Source organism: Pithys albifrons, chromosome 2 (assembly GCF_047495875.1).
Source record: "Pithys albifrons albifrons isolate INPA30051 chromosome 2, PitAlb_v1, whole genome shotgun sequence".
Classification (NCBI taxonomy): Eukaryota; Metazoa; Chordata; class Aves; order Passeriformes; family Thamnophilidae; genus Pithys; species Pithys albifrons.
Genome location: NC_092459.1, coordinates 63,493,006 through 63,509,344, shown reverse-complemented (window position 1 = coordinate 63,509,344; position 16,339 = coordinate 63,493,006). Strand labels below are relative to the sequence as shown.

Sequence of the window (16,339 nt, the reverse complement as noted above, 5' to 3'; positions counted from 1 at the left end):
ACCATCTAAGAATCTGAGTCACTTAATCCCAGACTTTTTGACCAGATTCTTCAACTTCCTATGTACTTTTGGGTTCAGTAAGTCTCACTTCCTTTGTTGCTTTAAGCTCCTAGCAAGGGGTTTTTTAATTTATCTTCTTAGGTGGCTGCATTTTTCTAGAGCACGAAACATCCCCTAGATATATTTTTGGCTTGTTATGTTTGCCTGGAGTCATTCAGATCTACCCAGGTTTTAAGAAACTGACAAGTGAAAAAGCTCAAGCCTTTCAGATTAAAACTCAAGGGCCAAATAAGGAATATATGAAGGGCAGGAATGAAAACTCATTCCTGGGAAAAACAAAAAATTGTTTTATCTTGGTTCTACTAAAGAAATGTGAAATTTGCTAGTAAGATCAGTGCCAAACTAACTGCATTTTTAAACTGCAGTATGAACAATAGACCCACATAATTCAGAAAAATAATGTGTCATTTCTGTAAAAGTAGTTTATTGACTCTTTTCTGACAACTAATAATAGCAGAATAATTTTTTAAAAGGAAAACCCACTTTTACAAAAGAAAAGATTTGCTAAAAAACTTCTAGGACTTCATTAATGACAAAGGAAGACAGGTCACTAGTAACTGTGTACAACTGGCCAGCTAAATGCACACAGCTACTCAGCATGTCATTCCTTCTCATGTGTGCATGACAATAGCAAATACCTGCTAAATTAATGAAGTAAATGATTGTATTCATAAATCCACTGTTGATTTAACATATATAGATATATGCATGAAGAATTACAAAAGGTCGTGATCCATCAAGCATTGTCGCATACCAGTAACTCAACACACACAAATGCTTCAGTGAGTCCATCAGGGCCACTCACATATGCATTTGCTGGACTGGAGCCAAGAGAACAGATGTCTTTTAGTCTGTTTTGACATATGCATGAATACATGTGTACTTTATGTATTAAATGGCATGTATTTTATACTTTGCAAAGGAAAAAAATCATCAGTTACAACAGTGAGAACTTAGTGCAGCACAGTGCAAGTTGTTATAACACTAGGCTAACTAGCTTTAAGCCAAAATGAAATTTACCCAAGAAGTGGAGTTTGAAGAAAATCATTCTGGGGCCTTAAGAGCTGGGATACCTGTGTAGCTTTCGATCGCTCACTCACATGAGACCAAACATTTCTCACTTGAGAATTTCCAGCTGGGTTACAAACTGGCTATTAGCTCTCACTAATGTCCTCCGTTGGCTCTAATTTTCCTTCTCCATACATCCTTCCATCTCTTCTATCCAACCAGGGTTACTTTCTCTACAGAGATATTCCTGTCCAGCAGTGTCTGATTCTCAGTCATCCTCATCCTACCTGCCTGGAGAACTGTCACTCCATTCAGGAGCTCTGACAGGAAATGCAGGAGTACAGAAATGGATGGTTCTCTCCCCACCAGAATGCTCTGTGCTGCTCCAAGTGGCAAAGTGCAACACATTGTTTCCAATTATATTAACTTGTATGTATCTATAGAGTATAGATTTATTAATACAGATCTATGCACATATACTACTGTGGTCTTGTACACTTCTGTATCTATAGACCTTTCAGAAGGTCACGCACATTCTCTCAACCTCTCTCCTTTTCTATTGTGGCAAATATGTATGAGGTCTCCTTTCTATAGAGGGAAAGAATAGTCAATGACTTACGAAGAATCTCACAAAGATCACCAGCAGAGCCATGATTAAAAACCTGACTTGACTATTATAGAGTCTCCCTTCCCATTTAAATTGTACCCCTTTGTATCCAGTATTTGGCCACAATATAGATACCCAATATATCTAAATCAGCCAAAATTGGACCAGTAGAAAATAATACCTTCCCAATAGCTCAGTGGTTTCTAAAATGGCACTACTCATAACTATTTTTATGTCTTGCATTAAAAACTATCTGGTTGTTGCTCATGTGAGCACTTGTGGAAAGAAAATTTCTGATCTGTCATGAGGATCATTCAACTGAACAAAGTTTGGCACTAAAGTAAATGCTTATTTACATTAAAGAAACAGCCCTTTCTATTCCTTTAATCCTCCTTGTTAATTGGTGTGCTACTCTGAAGGCAGACATATACTCTAGTCCTAGATCACTTCTGGGAAAAAAATAAATTAAGCCCTCACTTCTCCGAAGGTAATAAGCTTACTATCAAATCTTGGCACCTCCCTAACAGAAAGGGATTTTACCAGCAAATGTTGAGAAGATTAGTGTCAAAATTGGACTAATTATGTGATTCTGATTTCAACTATCATTAGTGAACAAATAGCAGTAGTTTCCTTACATTCAATGATCAGAAAACAAACCAGACTCAGTAATTCCCCAGATAACTTTGTCAGTGACTACTTGACAGTGAAAGAATGAACTTTCAAAGGGTGTTCTCATACACGAGACAGGATGAAACATGACCAGTCACTCCTACTTACGTGTTCATTTCCAGAACATTTTCTGCCGCAAAATAAAACGTCTTGATCTGTGGGTGGCTGATCTTAATTGCACTTTAAGAAAAGAAAAATAGAAGAGATATGAAGAAAACTAGTTTATGTAAGAAAGAAAAAATAATAGCAGAATGAATTATTTAAAATATATATTCTCTCATCTGTATTAGTCTGGATTAGTTCATCCATCCATACAGGTCTCCCCTTAAAACTCTAGCCGATTTTTAGCTTATTTCCTAGGCCACACATTATTCAGAGAGTATAAAGCACAGGAACCAAAAAGGAAGGAATAAAGAATAAAACAAGGACTTCCATTATTTCATTACAGAATACTGTTGCATTCCTAAACCTCAAATACTGTGAGCAGTTTTGTTTCCTCAAGTTCTAAAAGGTAAAGCAAACCTTAAAAAGGGTCAGAGGAAGCACCAGCAGTGACCCAAGGCATTGAACAGCTTCCACGAGAGATTAGTCAGACTAAGACCTCACAGCATGGAAAATTGATGGCTGAGGGAAAGGACATGTGACACAGTAAAATCAAAGCAGCACACAGTGGATGAAGAGTGACTGACTCTTCACTGACTTTTCCAAGACAAGCTTTAAGAGGCACCTAAGAGACGAATAGATGGCAGATTTGATAAAAAGCAAAATGGATTGGTCCCCTGACTACCTCCAAAAATTAATCTGTTGATCTCAGCCCCAAAGTTTGCTTTAGTTGAATATCGGCCAGTGAGAGTTTTCAGAGCCTTTTTTTTCCTATCCTGAGACTCTGTGTCTTCCCTCTTTTGTACCCTCATTAGGAGACTGTCCCATGGAAGCACACATGCAAACGGTTTGGCTGGGCTTTAGCTGACCCAGCAGTACTGTTCAATCCTCACGGTTTTCATAACTTATACGACCCCAAACAAGTGATGAGAACGTTTCCCTCCCAGTCATTGACAGCCAACAGCCACAGAAGTGAAAGACAATGTTTTCTGATGGTTCTGTACTATGTGACTCAGCCTTTCCTGTGAGAAAACAAAACGGAATGCCCCATATTCAAAACAGCTGTCCCATCTCCTTGGAGGAGTCCAGCCCACAGTTAACCTCAAGAACACCTGCAGCTACTTGCAGCATGGGACCCAAACAGAAGAATGAAGGCTTTCTCTTGACACAATAAAAAACCATGCTGAGCTTTATAGCTTTGAACAGCAACACCCCTCCAAAGCTTTGAAGTGAGCTCAGAAGCAGCTGGAAGTCAGTGCTGCATATGGAGGCTGGAGACAATATTTTCAAATGCGCATCCTGCTAAACAAAGTTTTTATTCCTCCCACAACCAAAGGCTTCAAGTACAGCCCAAGCTCAGTTGCACCACAGAAGACTAAAGAATAGTCCAGGGAAGAAGCATTACTTGCACCACTGCAGGGAAGCAGCATTACTTGCACCACTGCTGACCTCCTCAACTAAGAGGAGGTATCCAAGACAGACTAGAGATTATTTATAATCAGTGAATGAGAGAAAGAGGAAAAAAAACAGTTGACATGTTGATCTTTCTTTTTTTATTATTTGTAGCTTTAACAAAGAACATCTGGCAGAGATTTTTCAAAAATATTTTTCAATATGGTTTTCTTTCAGTAGCTCAATTAATATCTCATTATTTACACAACACAAAAGAACTCCCCACAGCTTTGTTGTCAAAGCCTACTGAGAGTCATTCCTTGCAATGCAGTAGAAATCATGCAAAACTGAGAACAAGAGATAAACTTACTGCTTTTTTTTGCATTCAATTGCTCGATCCACACTGAAGTCTGGAAGTCTGATAAATCCTTCTGCTTTTTCAGCCTTCAATTAAAAAAAAATAAAATAAAATATAAAACCCCACCACATCAACCAACTAGCATACTCCAGTGATGAATAATATTTAGCATTCAAGTGCTTGTATTTGACAGCTTTTTATACTGTGAAAATATATGCTCATCACCATGGGGACAGATGAACACCGGATGAAATATTCCTATACCAGCTATATTTGTGTAAATCCTGGGTGCTAGAAAACCACCAGTCCTGTCAGTGCAAGTGGCAGAGTGCAAGCATAGGTTTTGTTGATTAATAAGGAGGAATAAATATTGTATCATCTGTTTTGAGTCTGAACATTACATACAATCATAGGAGCGTTTGTTCCATGATACAGCATGTATGTGTGTTACACAGACATGTGACAACACCACATAGAATGAACCATGGATAGTTGAAAAATACAATTCAAAAGTCACCAAAAATGATACTAAGTAGAGATGGAGAAGGGTGTCCCCTGCATAATTGTATCATGGACCACTTTGCAGGGTCACTTGTATATGAACAAGGCAGGGACAGCATAGGCTGCTCCCATCCCACAAGGTGAAATGGTGCAAGGAGATGATCCTACACAGCTGAGCTCAGCTGTTAAATCTGCAAACCAGACTCAGGTGGCTTTGGCCACCTAGCTGTCACTCACCCCAGAAATTTTCAGGCATGATACAAGAGGTATCAAAAGTCAGACAGACATTTACAGTACATCATTTATATTCAGTCAGCCCTTTCTGAATGCAAAAAGGTTTGCTGAGCAGTGACATCTCTATTCTTGATCAGCAGGACTCTCAGTCCCTCCAGCAAAACCGAAATGACCAGTAAGCCTCAAATTCTTGTTCTTTCTGCCTGAAACTGAAATATCTGAAGTGAAAACGTCTTCCTTTACTACATCTATCTAAATACACCTGGTCATCTGCAATAAGACTAGGACTCCTCCTAAGATGAGTAATATATAATGTAAACAAAATTCTCTAGCATGTAATGTCAGGAAAAAAATACTTTCCAAAACACAGAAAGTGTTCATTCCACATTTTTGCTGCTCCCAGCCACTATCTCTAGGCACATTAAAATTCTAAAACCGTACACTGAGTTAAAGCAGGTAAAATATACACAACAATTACAAAGGCAGAGGATAAATGAATATGACTGACAATATCTCAAGTCTCATTATGCATGAATATGACAAGACTATAAAAAGATGTTCATCAAGACAAGTATTTGGGTTTTAATTCTTGAAAGTATGAATCTCTGAGAACTGAAATATGGATACGGAATGGATATTCAGTGGGTGATTTCCCCGCACCTCTGCATATCTTCTTTTTTATATAGACTAAATCATGACATAACCATCATTCCTGTCATTTACATGTATTAAACATTCAGATGAGGGATTTTATTTTGCGTCATCACCAGTAAATGGTTTTGCTGCTCCAGAACACATGAAAATAAGTAAACAAACAAAAACAAACAAACAAATAAAAAAAACAGTGGAAGGGCTTTATGTTTTTGGTTTTGTTTTTTAAGTACCAGAGAAACAGTGATATTTTTCCACTTTGGGCTTAAATATCCCTGGTTTTGCCACATTTGTATAAAAAAGCCCTTATTTTTCTATTGTGAGATTTTAATTCTTTCTGATTGTATTTGCATCTGTAAAACTCATTTTGAGACTGGCTTAGGAAGCTTTTGTTTCCATTCCAGAGACAGGCATTTCATGAGACTAAGTTTATAGAGATAAAATAACAACTGATTAAAGAAAAAAAAATACGATTTTGTAAAAATCTTATTTTATTTTTTTTTTACAATGTACATGTCAACCAATTATGCCTTAAGCAAGTATTACCATCCCAGCTCCATGGGAGGAGTTTATAGGGATGAGCGAATGAGTAGAAGTGAGTAAAGAGGGAGGTCTATTCATGGGCTGCATTGTACTAAAGACAGAGAATGTATTATCCTGCATTGCTGTACCAAAAATACTGGTCACTTACTGGATTGGGTGTACCAAGAACACTGAAATTCCTGTTTTGTTCCCCAGACCAGTCTAAGAACACTGGAGATCAGTCTCAAAAAAGCAGTCCATGAGGTATCAAAATCCCTTTTGCACTCATTTCTGGATGGGAAATTTATACAATGCCAGTTGTTTCTCTGCAGTATGAATCAATAAACCCAGTTTAAGAAAAAGTGATCCACGAGACCCTGTGTGAAGGACTATACCCAGGTACCTTCTTACCCACACAGCAATAAATTCACGGCCTGAGCTAGGGAAGCCATCGGCGGCGGGAGTGGGTGACTGGGGTTTGTGGCAGGTTGGCCTTCCTTACATGTTATGAGTACAATCACAGCTCAGCCAGTTTTGGGTTTTGGTGCAGTAACCATTGGTCTAGGCTGCATCCTATAAACAGCTTAGAGTGCTGTACAAGGACTCATGATGGGATGAAGTCCATGAAATGCCATTAGGCAAATCACTGTCTCTACTGTCAATGTGTAAAAGTATTTGCGAGTTTGGATTTTGTATGTGACTAGTGAATTATCAGGACCCTGCAAGCCAGTCTGGAAACACTCATCTGGAATGCTCCCACCCACGCAGAGACGGAACTTGGATGTGAACTACTTATTTAATCTATTAGTAATTTAGATAGAACCCTTCACCTAAATTAAGGAGTACTCTCTAAACTGCAAATGAAAATAGGTCTGTAGGCTTTGACCTCAATATTTTAATTTTAACCATTTTACAACAGAGAAACCTCCATGTTCTTATGCAGTATTTGTCATGTTCCAGTTGGCAAAAGATTGTGTTTCACATATACATTCTCTTTCAATGTGTTCAGATTTTATATTAATTCTGTCTGTGATTTTACATTTGCTCATTTATAAGAAAAGTTTATGTTTCATTTTATGTATGAGGGGGAAAGAATGAGGATAATGGTGTGAATCTTTTTTATGCACTATTTGTACACATCTCAAATGTGCCATCTATGTAACAGAAAAGAGATGTTTGATGGGTATGTAGTTCCATAATTATCAGGGGGGGAAAGGAAGGAAAAAAAGAAAAAAAGTCACAATAGTAAAACCTTATGAGTGTTATTACAGTTAGCAAATATAATTCTGAATAAACCCTAGGGACAGAACATGTGGAAGTTATCTTTTCAGTCATTCTTGAGATAGAAATGACATATTAAAACATTAAAAGCATATAGAAACCATAAATGCTTTCTTTTCTCCAAAATGTTATCTTTAACATGACTTTAGCATGCTATTGTTTAACTCACACATTTCACTCAAGCTTCCTTCAGATTTTCATGAAAAAGCTCTGAAATAGCCATAAAAAACTTAGATAAAAAGAATCTAAAGTGTTTTCTACTTAATCAGGATATTTAAAAGAATAAGCTCTTATCTCGTGGTTTTTATCAAGGCTAGCCTAACATATAAATCTGTACTTTGCTACAATAATTGTAGAAAAATAATTTCATAATAACAACAGTCTCTGCAAATGCTTGGGACAAAAAGAAAGTAAGCACTTTTCCACAGAAAAACTTTGCACTCAACAAAAATTATTTATAAAACACAATATAAGGATCCAAAGAAAGAGGCTAATGTCCTTTTCAGCTTGCCTCAATATGTTATCTAAATGTTGTGGCTTTAGGAGATTTAGTAAGCCATTTAAAGCGTGTGTAATGATGCAGAAAGATTTTTTAAAATAGTGCTGCAACGTGAAATATTTTGTTATTATGGAACAGCTTCAGTCTGCAAATCAGGGTACTCCTTATGGTTTCATCAGTGTTTCAGCACTGCCCCCAGAAGACCCTGTGGATGTTGGAGGAGCGGTTCAGTCCTCAAGCCTCTTTAGTCTTTTTACTCTGTGCAATGCACACCAATGAGACAAACTATAGAACTGTGAAGGATTTGTGTAAAATATTGGACCAGAGGCCCCCAAAGCTTTCAGCACAATCATTCAACATCAATGACTTTTTTCACCCACATAAGCAACAACTGCAGCTCAAAGGTAAAAGATTTTTGTTTTAAAATACTGCAATTATTCAGCTTCTGGCAAAGTTGTTGGGGGGAGGACCAATTTAAATGCAGCAAACTGGGATGAAAAAAACCCCAAAAAACAATACAAAGATAAATAGTGACAGTAGATCACAGCCTGCAACCCTTTATATCTTTTTTGTTTTCAGCTGAATCCCCATGACAACCATCTTTAACACATTCTGCAAAAATCTACTTCAAACAAACTTGGAAAACCAATGGAGCTATCCTAAGGATCCACGAGACAGAGGCATATAGTCATTTCTCCCATTCCAGCCAACACTATCTAACACAGTCCAAACAAGCACAAAAAGCTGGGAACCTGGGATTACGTATGACAATTCCTCCATCCAACCTCCTTCCTATAGGAGTACTGATTCCCTCTGGGGTTTCAGTATGAGAACTAAAGCTGCCAAAGGGTCAGACAGGATCACACACTGTCCTCTTCAAACACTTTTCTTCAAGACAGCTACCTACAGAGAACAGTACTCAAAAAAATAAAAGGAACCAAATGCTAATGAAAAGTAGTTTTCCAAGGAGTCCAAGGTTCCTGAATGCCCCAGTAAGTCTGACTGTTTAGATCCATTTTCTGACCTTTCCTGTTTTACCGTTGCAAAAGCCTTCTGAGTTTCTTCTTAGACCTAACAGCTTCTCTGCCCCAGACTGCTAGCGCATCCATGCTGCAAACAGAAATTTGCCTCATATTTCACAGAAAGAGAAGGGTGTGTAGGAAGAGGTTCTAGGGCAGCCTACACAAGCCTGCTGAGACCACTGGGTTCCTAACTTCACGGCTTGCAGTAACTCAGCTAGCTCATTGAAAGCTTGTTCATATTTACCTGTGTTCTCTAGTTTTCTTTCAGCAAAGAAGTTTGACTCTCAGGGTGTCTGATCTGCTATTGTTGACTTGCCTCAGAAGATTATTTCTTGTCTTTTGAGCTGTGACATTCACAAAGTGTTTTACGTTAAATTGAAGGGAATATCATCTGCAAATGTCCCAAGTGTCCTATCACACACCACAATCTGCCTCAAGGGAAAGACCCAAAACCAGAGTAGCTTGAAGGTTTAAACCAAAGTAACAGAAATATCCAGAGCTTCAGTGGCACCTGAAGACAGACTTCACCGAGAACATTATGTCAGCTGAGGTTATCTACCCAGATTCAAGATAATGCACCTTCCCAAACAAATTCCATTCACTCCCTCTTTTCCTCATCTCCATTTGAAAAATAGGTCCAGCACCCTGTTGCTATGCTACAGTTGCCAGTGTCTGGTTTTCACACAGTCACAAACGAAGCATACTTTCTCAGAACAACAAAACTGGTCAGGCAGAGCTACAGGCAGCCAGTATGCTCTGGTTCCTTTGACGTCAGCCCCACTCTTTCACCACCACCTTTTGCTTCAGCCTCTGTAAGAGGACCAGCAACAGGAAGCCTCAGGCACGTGAGAAGCAGGACTCCTCTTTCAACAGAACTCCACACTTTAGATTGCCATCTTATATGACACATTGGGACTGAGTATTAACTTCACTGAAGGCAGTGGCAGACAGGCTGTATTAATGCCAGGGCAGAGACTTAAATATCAAGCAAGCAAGTGAATATGTCACTGCTATTTCTCCTCCATCAATCTAGACATGAAAATTCCTGTGAAAATATATCAGGTCTAATTCACCTCAGACCTCCGGGCATGCCTCTGGTATTACAAATTTAAGAAAGCAGGTCTTAGCAAAGGATGACACCTCCCCTCCCTCCCAAACACTGTAGTTACTGACACTCTGCAAACATTACCTGAATCTATAGTTACACAGAGGCTGGACTGGAAGTTGTCTCGAGAAACCTGGAATTTTCAACACAAACTAATGAGTGAGAGTTGGCAGAATTTGAAAGCAAAGAGGCACTACCAGCTAGCATGTTCAAAGAACAGCTGTAACAGGTGAGAATCCAGGGCTGACACAAGTCAACAGTGCTTTGAAGCTATACGAACTCTTTGGAGCAAATGAAATAAACTGGAAGGAGACTGACACTTGTTCTTCAGCCATGTCCATTTGGGGGCAGTCAGTGAGAGGCAGAAAGCAACCATGGACTAAAACAATGGTGCTGTCTAGGAGCAATGGGACCAGCCTGACCATGGTTTGTCTGGATCCTGAGAGTGGCATTTAGCCAGGCCACAACAACTGAAGGAAGTGGAGGGCTTTCCCTGAAGGCAAACTCTGCCTAGTCATACCTTTTTCTATTTCCTCCCTGCTTGATTGCTCCTCAGAATTATTCCTTTCTAATACTTTCCATGTCTAAAAGATACATCAGCCAGCCAGCCAGCCAGCTCACCTGTCTTAAAACTGCTTGGCCAGAAGTACAACTGCAAACACAGATTTCTAACAGTTGATATTAATAACGATTTGTGAGGTATTAATGCTGCTGCTGAGTATATCTGCCTGGTCATGTCTTTTAAGCAGAGATATTGTAAGCACGGCTTGGGGGATGGGGGGGTGGGAAGGCTTTTTAAACTTTCTTTTTCTTACTAGTTTTCCTAATTATTTTCTTTCTCCAATGAATGTATTTGACTTAGTTCTGAAAGGCATCTATATCAGCCTGGCACAACATAATATAAAAACAGCTCAGGATCAGCAGAGTTGCTTTCTCTTTTCCCAAAAAGGAATAACTCATACCAACTTTAAGTACCAGTGAAAGTTTTTATTCTGATAAAAAGGCAAACAAACAACAAAAAAAAAAGGCATGCAAACGACCCCTCCCCCCAAAAAACTGAAGGGAGAATCTGAAATATTCTACATGAGTAATGCTTTTTTTAAGGTATGGAGATTTTTTAAATGGCTTAAACAATTTCATTTGTTCCCTGAAACAGTTAACAAGATTTTTAATGGGGATTACTGCAATAGAAATAACAAATGGAAACATTCCAGATAACCTTTGATTTTTTTTAATGCTCTAAGAAATAATAAGAGTTTCTTTAATCTTTCATCCTTTGCTATGCCTGAGACATGCTTATTTCCAGAGCAGCTCATATGCATTTAGGGTATTTGATATGTCAGTCCACAATTCCACACTGAAGCTGCTAAGTTTCAATCTATGTTTTTGCTGCCATCCCCTAATCCTCTGCATACCCCAGTTCTGGACTCTACCACTTCATCGTTTGAATGTGGTAGGAGGTTTTAGATGTAGCAGTGCAAGAGAAAAAAGAGAAAGGAATAATTATGTCTGAATCTTCCTAGGAGAGACAAGACACCCTCTCTGTCCAATGAAATAAGCCTGAAGTAAAGCCAGCCTTTGTCTAGCACTCGAAGGGAAGAAAGAAGGGGGGGGGGGGGGGAGGAGGGGGGAGAAAAAGGGAATAAAACTTTTAAATTAGAAAGAAACCAAGCAGACAAGATACAGTAAAAAATATTTCTGTGAAAGGGGATGGAGAGAAAAATAGGCGAGATGCTTCTGAAAATTAATCAAAAATTAAGAAGGATTCCTGTTTTGAGTCTTCTAGCAAACGTCTGCAAACTGCACAGCCCAAGATGATCTTTCTCAAATTCAAATGCCACTAAAGCCTTCAAAGAGCAGCTTTTTACAGGGCAGAACTGACAGTAAGTTAACATTTCACAAGTAGTTGCTGAACTAGAAAACACATAGTTTTCTGCAAATTTCATGTTCACATAGACACTTCCCAGATCACAAGAAATATCAGGCTGAAAAATAAACTCAGTTATTTGTACTCTAGGGTGCGTCCAAATTGTGACCCCAGCTTTCCTTCTTTCAGTCCCAGAAGATGCTGTTTGTCTGGCACCCGGAGCTGGATGTATGCTGTACTCACCAGCTGACTGTTGTACCAATACAGAGATGACTCCTTTAGCACACACCAGAACTTTTTCCATTTGTTTCCAATGAAAGCTCCTTTTTCCTTCTTTTTGTAGAGCCATCCTTGGCAATCAGCTTGCCCCAGCTCTTTGCACGATATCCTCCGCCGGCTCATGATAAAGAACCCTGTGCCATTAAAAATACAGTGCTCTGCTTGCTTAAAAATGCATTACCAGTTGCCAATTAAAGATATCAACCTTACTTAGCAATCTCAGCAAGTCGTCCAAGCACATCTTAAAATATACTTAGAAGTCATTCAGTTTTATAATGGCTGTGACAGTAACACACATTCATTTGAAAGGCATGCTGATGTTCAGAAACCAAATAGTAAGATATAGATAATGCAGATACTAATTAATGTTAAGATAACCATACACAAAATGTTGTAAATTAAAAATACATCCTTTGATCCTTTTAAGAGAAGCATGCATGTATTTTCCTTCACACAGCTGCACTGAAAAGAATACATCTATTTAAGTCAGCTAGGGAAAACTATTATGCCAAGTACATGAAAACCACCAGTGTGTATGTCTGTGCAGGCAGCTGATTCTACCTCACGGATTTCCAGCTTTGATTCAATTAACATACCACAAGGATTTAATCCAAAGGAGCAGCCCGTTGTCATTTTTCTCAGAATCGGTGCAAGAATCAGTGGAGTTAAAAAGCAGCCTTCCACAAGCTGAGTAGCAGTACAAAATCCTCACCCTCACAAGAATCAGACATACTAAGAAAATAACAGAGGAATCCAGGAGAGAAAAGGAAAAACAATCTCTCATTACCTTGACTTTTCTTTTTTGCCTTCTGACGCAAAGGAACCTGTAAGAAATGCAGGAAGGAAAGAAAAGAGGAAATTTCAGATTGTGTTGCAACATTTGTGTAGAAAGGGGAGGGGGATGATAGAGAAGGACGTGGTGGTGATGCTGGTGGTATATGCAGGATGGAAACACATAACCCACTCACTGCTGAAGGGATGTTAGTAGCTGAAGCATAAAACGTGGTAATTAAAATTGATGTGTATCTAGTTGAGCAAGAGCAAACATAACTCTGTTATACATGTGTCTATCTACTAGTGCTTCCTGTTCTGCACCCACAGGCAGCTTCTACTTTGCTGTGTTTGCCTGCATTGTATTCTGTGTTTTGAAGTTAAAAAATAGAAGTTTCAACTCCAGCATTTTAATGCTTCATTACAATCCATGAGGCAGATTTATGAACATGGAGATACTAGAATACATGCCAGGTGACTAATTGTCATTTAGTTAATTCTAAGAAATTTTGAAAAAGACAAAAGGATTGTTTTTTCCTTTTTCCTTTTTTTTTTAATTTAATGCAGAGCATGTGTTTTGCCCTATGTAAGAGTTTCACAATATTTCTTACAAAAAAAATCTCACGCATATATGGAAGTTTAAAAATAATACAGTTGAATTGTATTTACTTATTTGCAGTCTATATAGTTCTATATACCCTGCATAAGCACATAGAAAATGAAACTAAACTAGAAGACCACAGATCAAAAAAGGAGGTCACTGCACATGGAAGGCCTGGCTTTTGGAGTAAGTTCTCCCCAGACAGGCTGGTTAGTTGCCTGATTGTGGACTAAGCACTTGACTTCTCTTTCCATCTCTAGTGCAGGAACTAAAGCAAGCACCTTTTTCTATTTTTAGGAAGGTTTCAAGGCTCCAGATGACAAATGCTGGATAAAGTGACGTATGATTTAATATGCTGGCCACAACATTGCTATGCAAAGCTGGTAGCTACCTGATCCGCTGCAGAACTACACTATGAACATCCCTAATGTAGCCCGTCTGCCTTTCCAGCTTCTCAGGGAACAAAAAACCTGTTTCATATTATAGAAAACTTTGATGGCTCTTTTCACAGGCAAATTAAAAGTGAGTAAATCTAGACCATCTGCAAACAAGAATAGAAGAGTTGAGTGCCATCAGCATTTACAAGAGCTACAACCTTCCCTAAGCAGTGATCTTTGCGGCATGTATCACAGAGTGCAGAATCGCATTATTGCCGTCATGTGCTTATTTGGTGCCTAGTTGAGATGACCTGAACAACAAGCTTGTGGGAAGCTTTACCAGGAATGAATAATCCCAGATCCCTGTTTAATCACTGCATATTCCTTTTTTCCTTCTTTTTTTTCTTTTCTTTTTTTTTCCTTAATTCTACCACTGCCTCTTTCCCTCTCAGACTATTCTCCATGACAACACACAAAGAAAAGCAATAAGAAAACACATCAGCTCTTTTAGAGTCTGTTATTTCCCCATCTTATACTGGCCACCCTTTGTGTCTTCACTCTGAAGAGAGTAATGCAGTGGTTAAGACACATGGAAATAATATACGGCCTCAGGGAATCAGTGGGTCACATAGACAAACTAATTACCCTCCTTTAGAGCAATACAAAATGATATTATTAGGAAAATCAAATATGAATCACCTGTCCTTGCACAAAACTATGTGGTAAGGCAACATCACATCTTTGCTATGATACTATAGTGGCAACAATTCATTTTTAACCAACATAAGGTTGTACAAGAGCTGAAACAGGATGTGGCTCTCTCTAGACAACTGAGGAAAAAGCAATCTTTCCACTAACCTTGTTGACATTCTAAAGCAAAATAACATGATGATCTATAGCGCATCTGTCCAGAAAGAGTTAATACCCATATTATGCAAATCATCTGTTAATGCACCCTTTATATCAAACTGAGGAAAAAGCTGATTACCTAGTAAGCACATGGACTAGATAATTTATTCATTTACATTCATTATTCGGTGGCAATGATGGTATCCTGCTACAAGTTCACAGGGGTGATGTACCCTCTTTTCTTCATATTTTGTGGGATGAGCTGAGATATTAATGGTGGAAAGAAGGACAGTTTCCCCAGCTGGCACAGCATGTAATTTGCCTGAATAAAATTAGAGACAAATCTGTAACAAAACCACTGTTGAATGATTTTTTTTAAAGATACATTTCTAGTTGTCTTTCCCAGTATTCCTGAAAACTGAAGTAAATATCCAACCAATTAAGACTAAATTTGGAATTTGGCAACTTTTAAATGTGTTTTAGTGCTGTTCAGAAATCCAGCTTCATCCTATTAAAAAAATAGTTTTACTCTGCACAAGAGAAAGCTGTAATCCCCAACTGCAGAAATAAAGTCTGGCATGATTCACAAAATTGCCTTCCCAGATTTTTTTTTATTTAAAAACAAATCAAAACAGCTTCTTTCTCCCAAACATAGTGTTTGGAGTCACATAGATATCTTATGAAATAAATAAACAGTTTTAAGTAAAACTATTTTTGTCTCAAACCAATAGGAAACCTGCATTTAAATGAATCTATCACAAAATTCATAAAATGCCTCACCAGCTGAGTTTGGATCCAGTTTTCCACAAGAATACAAGACATTAGCAAGTCCCCAGTGGCAAACCTTTCCTCAAGAAGTAAATTAAGTTTCACTGTTCTAGACATTCTTACCAGTGCAGAACAGAGAGAAAACTGTTGAAGGTAGAGTTATTACCATTAAAATCAATGGTAACAACCAGGGGCATAACAGCAGTTTCAGATATGAATATGTTGTAATTGGCAGACACAGTCACTGGAACAGTCTCACACTAATGGTTTTGCTTCTGACAATGTTGAATATTTTTCTATAAAACTCAATTTCCTGATGGAAAATTATTTATTTAATTTTCAAAGGTTCAACTGAAAAACAAACCAAGAACATCAGATCTACTTCTATCTTTTCTTGTTACCAGGAAAAACCTGAGAGCAATAATTTTCACAGAAAGCTCTTGAATAATTGAAAAATATACATTTTTGTGCAAGGCTGGCAATAGACATAAGCTTTTAATCTTTTTTGTTATGTTTTAGTTTACTGAGGGCTGAACAGGATGGGATAATGATCCTGCAAAACAGGAGAGACTTCAAGCTTGCTATCCATTACTCCTCCACTTGGCTAATACCCCTGTGAGCCAGTTGCAAAGGAACCTGTATAACTACACATTTTTCACAACCACTTCTCTGCCAGGGAAGCTCCAGCAACAAGCAAAAACATGAGAGAAGTGACAAGTTCAGCAGACTTCTGTCAGTTTAGAGGTCCTATTTTCCCACAGAAGAGCAGTATGATTGAGCTTGAAGGGACTTCAGCCGGTCATCTAAGTCCACCCC

General features: G+C 38.3%; 1 protein-coding gene across 6 annotated transcripts in view; it reads right to left on the bottom strand.

The window, feature by feature from the left end:
* The window catches only part of IPCEF1 (interaction protein for cytohesin exchange factors 1), a 63,220-nt gene that overhangs the window by 28,819 nt on the left and 18,062 nt on the right, over window positions 1-16,339 (bottom strand). For 3 of the 6 annotated variants that reach the window (XM_071549283.1, XM_071549285.1, XM_071549284.1), the window contains exons 3-6: window positions 12,945-12,981; window positions 12,122-12,291; window positions 4,209-4,282; window positions 2,453-2,524 (exon numbers count right to left, since the gene is read on the bottom strand). In XM_071549283.1, the coding sequence (XP_071405384.1) occupies window positions 2,453-2,524; window positions 4,209-4,282; window positions 12,122-12,291; window positions 12,945-12,981 (353 nt within the window). The other 3 variants (XM_071549287.1, XM_071549289.1, XM_071549286.1) reach the window with 3 other exon arrangements.